At 71.2% G+C, this 5,828-nt stretch overlaps 2 protein-coding genes across 2 annotated transcripts in view; both read left to right on the plus strand.

Annotated features, from left to right (window-relative positions):
* Positions 1-3,854, plus strand: part of ARTN (artemin) — a 6,800-nt gene extending 2,946 nt beyond the window's left edge. Inside the window, exons 2-4 of the mRNA XM_026053433.1 lie at positions 2,394-2,630; positions 2,750-2,939; positions 3,418-3,854. Of these exons, the coding sequence (XP_025909218.1) occupies positions 2,394-2,630; positions 2,750-2,939; positions 3,418-3,854 (864 nt within the window). The remainder of the gene's footprint in view (positions 1-2,393; positions 2,631-2,749; positions 2,940-3,417) is intronic.
* Positions 3,855-5,215: 1,361 nt separating this feature from the next.
* Positions 5,216-5,828, plus strand: part of IPO13 (importin 13) — a 35,544-nt gene continuing 34,931 nt past the window's right edge. The window contains exons 1-2 of the mRNA XM_026053452.1: positions 5,216-5,596; positions 5,691-5,795. Of these exons, the coding sequence (XP_025909237.1) occupies positions 5,216-5,596; positions 5,691-5,795 (486 nt within the window). The remainder of the gene's footprint in view (positions 5,597-5,690; positions 5,796-5,828) is intronic.

The following is a 5,828-nucleotide window of genomic DNA, read 5'->3' on the forward strand; positions in this document are numbered from 1 at the left end:
CCGGGGGACGCTCCCCGCCGCGCGCACGGTGAGTGACACGGGACCGGGCAGCGGGACGGGCGCCCGGCGCGGGCACCGGGGCCGGGGTCGGGGTCGGGGTCTCACCGCCTCGGGCTCCTGCCCCGCGCGGGCTCCTCACCGCGTCTCTCTGGGTTGCGAGTGGGGCTGGCACCGCCGGCCATGGCTCCCCACGCCCGGCTGCTCCCCGGCCACGGGGACAGGGATGGTGCCAGTCCCGCCGAGCAGGGAGCCAGGGCTGGCACAGCCCGGACCCCTCCTGGTCGGCTGGACTTCACTCGCTCTTGGCTGGAGCCGAGTTTGGTGTCGGCGTGTGCGTCCCACGTGTCTGAGCGCGGCCTGCCCCCCGGCTTTGCGCGCTCGGTGCCAGCGCCGCATCACGCGCAGGGTTGATTTGTAGCCTCCCTCAGCCCTGCCGCCCCGAGCGGAGCGCTGGGGTGCCAGGCCCGCTGGCTCTGCCGCGCTGCAAGTGTCTGCAGGTGGCTCACAGAGCTCTCCAGGCCACTCGCCCCGGGCAGGCTGTGCAGCCAGACCCTTGGCAGTGCCTGCTCACCCGGCGCAGCGGCCCCCTTGGTGCTGGCAAGCAGCCGGGCTGCCTTGTGGCCTTGCCGCTTTTACACCTCCGAAAGTGGCTGCTCTGAGCGCTGAGATGTTTGCCCAGAGCCTGGGGCTCCTGCCCTGCCCAGCTCCACGTGCTCTGCCCGCCAGCGCTTGGAGAGCGGCTCTCGCCTTAGCCTTGGAGCCCAGGGCAGTGGGTCCCGCGCCCTGCACCGCTCCGGCAGCTCTGGCTGTAGGGGCAGAGGCGCTGGGGAGCTCAGCCCTGGGAGCTCGCATGCGTCTCCAGAGACTTTTAGGGATTTCGTCTTTGTGTCCCCAAGATGGGCTCCTGCTGGGGCTCTCCGGATAGGGGCAGTGCTGAAGTGGGCAGAGGGGGCTGGGGGCAAAGGCTTCTCCTACCGCCCCGGCTCCAGGTGCCCGGCGAGGGCAGAGAGGGGCTGCTGGAGCCACGTTGCCCGCCCGGGGCTGCCACCAATTTTCCTCCTGCCTGCCTGGGATTCGCAAGGCCCTGGAGCAGTGCGCGCRGAGTCCGGGCTGGTGCTGCCGCCGGATGGGAGAAGCCTGAACTGCACAAGGGCTCTGTGTGTCCAGCTGGACGGGCGCGCGGGCCGGGACTGGGGCCCCGCGGGCAGGGGCCGGGGCCCCGCACGGCTCCGCTCGGGGCGGCTGCAGCCRGGCCAGGCCGGAGGCCGCCGGAGGGGCAGCGGAGCCAGGAAACCGCCTCTCTCCCTGCCCTCGTCCCCAGGGCTCGGCCACCGGCTTGTCCCATGTGCTGGTCCTGGTGCACCTGCACCCCCGTGGTGTCCCCTGGGCTTGCCCGCACCAAGGGCCCCCCAGAGCCCCCAGGCCTCACAGGGGCCGTGTGAGCGAGACCGGCCGGCCAGCGGGGCCGCGCGGCCCCGGCTCCTCCCTGCCGAGGGGCCCGGGGACCCTCGCCTGGCTCCTCCGAGGGTGCCGGCCTGGGAAATCCATGACCCGGTGGCAGCAGCTGGCAGGGGGCCACCGGCCGCCACCGGAGCCACGTGCTACACGGGCTGCGCTTGGCCCGGCCGGGGTTTGCCCGTGTCGGCCCTGCCAGCAGCGGGGCCGCGTCCTGCCCGGTGCCCGGCGCCCACCCAGGACCTTGGCTGCAGCACGGCCGCCACAGGGCGGCACTGGCTGCCTGTCTCCCCAGGGATGCTGGAGCCAAAGGGGCTGGTTTCATGATCAGGTCCCAGCAGCGTCCTGGCTACTTAGTCGTGCAAGCGGCTCCGCATGCTCGTCCCGGCACCCCCACCGTGGGAGCGTGCAGGATGCGTGGGATAAAGCTGGGGTGGAGACCAGGGAACTCCTTGCTGCAGGAGGCAGCTCTGAGCTGCACCAGGCTGGTCCCCTGCTGCCACAYGGAGGCACAGACTGGCCACGGGCCTCGAGCCACCCCCGCCACGGTAGCACTCGTGGTTGGAGGCCCAGGGGCTTCTCTGCACCCACGGCGGGCAGGGGAAGGGGCTGCATCRTGTGGGGACATACTGGGACCTGCCGCTGCACCCCGCTGTCGGCACTGCCCCCATGTCCGTGCACGTGGCACCCCCAGAGCTGGCAGCGAGGCCCCCCCCGCGCGTGGTGGATGGGGGCAGAGGTGCCAGGATGAGCGAGCGCAGGGCACCCCGCGCGTGCCAGCGAGCGTGGGGCCGGGCYGGCTGCTCCCGGGGCTCCCGCGCTGAGGGGTGCGGAGCGCCCAAGGTCAGGCTCCCGCTGGCGGCTGGCGACACATCCCCAGGGAGAGGCCGTAGGAACAGGTCCCCGCTGCGCTCCCAGYGCGCTGCCTGGGTGCACAGCCTGGCATCCCGGCCGCTGGCAGGAGGAGGCGGCCGTGTCCCCGCACCAGGCGAAGCCGCCGGGGTCCCGGGGAGGGCTGTGCGGGGCGGTGGGGCRCACACGGGGCTCGGGGCGTCGCGCTGCGGGGCGCGTGGCCGGTGCTGACCTGTGCCCTTGTGCTTGCAGGCAGCATGGAGCAGCGAGCGGGGCCACCGGAGCCCAGACCTGCAGGACCCGCCACCCACCCGCGGCCCAAGGTGAGGCCAGGCCCGGCTGGGGGACCCGGCCCGGGCAGCGGGTCCCGCRTCCCCTTCCCCAGCCAGGACCCTCGTCACCAGGGCTGCAGCTCATCCCGSTGCCCCGTGCTGTGTTGCAGGAGGCCACGTGCTGGGGTGTCCTGGCCATCCTCTCGCTGCTGGCCGGGCTGGCCGYGGGCGCCCTGCAGTCCCGGCACTGCAACAGGAGCCTGGAGGCGGCGCCCACGCCGGGCGGCACCGTCCCCACGAGCCCCAGCGCCGAGGACGGCGTGGAGATGCCCCCGGGCGCTGCCTGGAGCCCGCTGCACGGTAGGTGCCCCGCGTCCCCGAGCACGGGGACAGGAGCTGTCCTGCCAGCCCCAGGTAGTGCCTGCAGGGCTGCACTGCCCTGGGAGCCCCGTGGGGAGGGACACGCTGAAATACTGGGACTGGGCGCCCTGCGGGGAGGGACACGCTGAAATACTGGACCTGGGAGCACCGCGCTGGGCCCTGGGGACAACAGCAGTGCCCTGGGGAGCATGAGGTGCTCAGGGGGTGCCCATGGACACTGCTGGGCACGGTCCTGCTGGGTGGCCAGGATGSGTCCCTGGGTGCTGGGTCACCACAGGGCACGGACGATGCTCCAGGTGGGCTCGGTGGGTCCCAGGGCCACCAGCCCAACCCAGCCCCACTCATCCTCCTTCCTCCTCCCGTCAAGTCTCGCCGTGGGTGCTGCGCCAACCGCGGGGGCTCGGTGAGCGCCGGGAGGGCTGGGGGCAGCTCGTGTGACCGCGTCCTGTGCCCGCAGGGGACAACGTGACGATGGGCGGCCCGGGCGAGGCGGAGCTGCCCGACGACCTGCTGCTGCGGGCCGAGCGCTCGCCGCCGGGCGCCGGCAAGGCCAAGAAGGCGGCGCGGAAGCCGGCGCGGGGCGCCCGCGGGCGCAACTGCCACATCCGCAACCTCATGGTGAAGGTGCGCGACCTGGGCCTGGGCTTCAACTCGGACGAGATCGTGCTCTTCAAGTACTGCAGCGGCTCGTGCCACCGCGCCCGCAGCAACTACGACCTGACGCTGGGCACCCTGCTGCGGCAGCAGCTCATCGCGCCGGGGCCGCAGGAGCGGGTGCTCAGCCACCCGTGCTGCCGGCCCACGCGCTACGAGGCCGTGTCCTTCATGGACGTGCAGAACACGTGGCAGACGGTGGAGAAGCTCTCGGCGGCCGAGTGCAGCTGCATCGGCTGAGCGGGGTCTGCCGGGCCGGCCCCGGCTCCGCTCCGCTCCCGGCGGCGCCGGCCAGGCGGGACGGCTSGGCCCGGAGCCCGCGGGTCGGAGGCGGCCGCGAGGGACCAAGGAGAGCCRTGACCTCGGTGCCAAGAGCCGTGCGGGAGCGACGGGAGAGTCGCCCGAGCCTCGTGGGGCAGAAAGGGGGGAAACCCTCCTTCCCTCGGAGCCCTGGAGCTGCCCGGCGGGGAGGGGACGGCCCCAGCACGGCCCGGATGGCGCGGGCTGCACCAGCGCAGCGGGTGCCCCCCACGGTGGCAGGGCACGGGGACACGGTGGGTGTCCCCTGCCAAGCTCAGCGCCCAGGGGCAGGGGGTCCTCCTGCTGCCCCCTAAGGTGCTGCGGCACTAAACTATTTATTACTCTAAATTATTTATTTATTGTTCTCGAGCGGCAGCTCCTATTTATGACTTTGGGCCCACGGAGGGGCGGCTGTAATTCAACCCCAGCGCTGATGTGAAGCCCTGGGGCCGCGGCCAGCTGTGCCCGTGCCCAGCCGTGGGCGCCTCCCGCCCCCAGACCCCCTTTTCTATTATTTGTAAAGTCGGGGATAAACTCTATTTTTGTACAGTCGCCTTTTCCTGTAGCAATAAAGCGATGGGCTGTGTGTCCAAGCCGGCCTGCGTGCCTGTTCCGGGGGGGAAAGMGATGCACGCGGTGTCAGTGACACCRGCACCTGGGGCCGGGAGTGCCCGGCTCCATCTGCGCCCGGGGCACCGGGATCTCGGCACTGAGCGGTGCCCGTGCGCGGCTCTGAGCCCGGCTCCATCCGTGCCCAGGACACCGGGATCTCGGCACCGAATGGTGCCCGTGCGCGGCTCTGAGCCCGGCTCCATCCGTGCCCAAGACACCGGGATCTCGGCACCGAATGGTGCCCGTGCGCAGCTCTGAGACCAGCTCCATCCGGAGCAAGTGCTGCCCAGGCCAACGTGGGGACCTGCGCCGGGTGCTGAGCGGTACCCAGGACAAGCTGTGCCCGATCCAAGCGATACCCGGTCCAAGCAGTGCCTGGGATGAGTGGTGCCCAGTCCAAGCAGTGCCTGATCCAAGGAGTACTCGGCACCAAGCAGTGCCTGACCAAGAGGTGCCCAGTCCGAGCAGCTCCTGCTCCAGGCAGTGCCTGGTCTCGGCAGTGCCCGGCCCAAGCGGTGCCCAGGGCAGCAGTGCTTGGTCCATGCGGTGCCTGGTCCAAGCAACCTCTGGTCTAGATAATGCCCGGTCTGCCTGGGCACTGGTCTGCCCGGTGCTCAGTCCAAGCGGTACCCGGTCCGCCCGGTGCCCAGGGCAGGGGGGCTCGGTGCAGCCGGTACCCGGTACGGCTGATGCCCAGTGCAGAGCCGCCCGCTGCAGGTGGTACCTGGRTCCACCCAATGCAGGCGGTACCGGCTGTGGGTGGTACTGGCCCGTCCAGTGCCCGGTGCGGGCACTACCTGGTACCTGGTACGTGGTGTGGGTGGTACCCAGTACAGGCAGTACCTGGTGCTGGGCAGTACTCGGTGCGGGCAGTACCTGGTGCAGGTGATACCCGGTACCCGGTGCGGGCGGTACCCGGTACAGGTGATACCCGGTACCCGGCCCGCCCAGTGCCCGGTGCCAGGCCGTACCCGGTGCAGGCGGTACCTGGTGCAGGCGATACCTGGTACAGGCGGTACCTGGCCCACTCGGTACCCAGTGCAGGCGATACCTGGTGCAGGCGGTACCCGGTACTGGGTTGTATCTGGTGCGGGTGGTACCCGGTACCCGGTGCAGGTGGTACCCGGTACAGGTGATACCCGGTGTGGGCGGTACCCGATACAGGTGATAGCCGGTGCGGGTGATACCCGGTACCAGGTGCGGGCAGTACCTGGTACAGGTGATACCCGGTACTCAGCCTGCCCGGTGCCCAGTGCCGGGCCGTACCCAGTACAGGCAGTACCCGGTACAGGTGATACTCGG

This window comes from Nothoprocta perdicaria, unplaced genomic scaffold (genome assembly GCF_003342845.1).
Source record: "Nothoprocta perdicaria isolate Ctin4 unplaced genomic scaffold, notPer1 scaffold_0, whole genome shotgun sequence".
NCBI classification, from domain to species: Eukaryota; Metazoa; Chordata; class Aves; order Tinamiformes; family Tinamidae; genus Nothoprocta; species Nothoprocta perdicaria.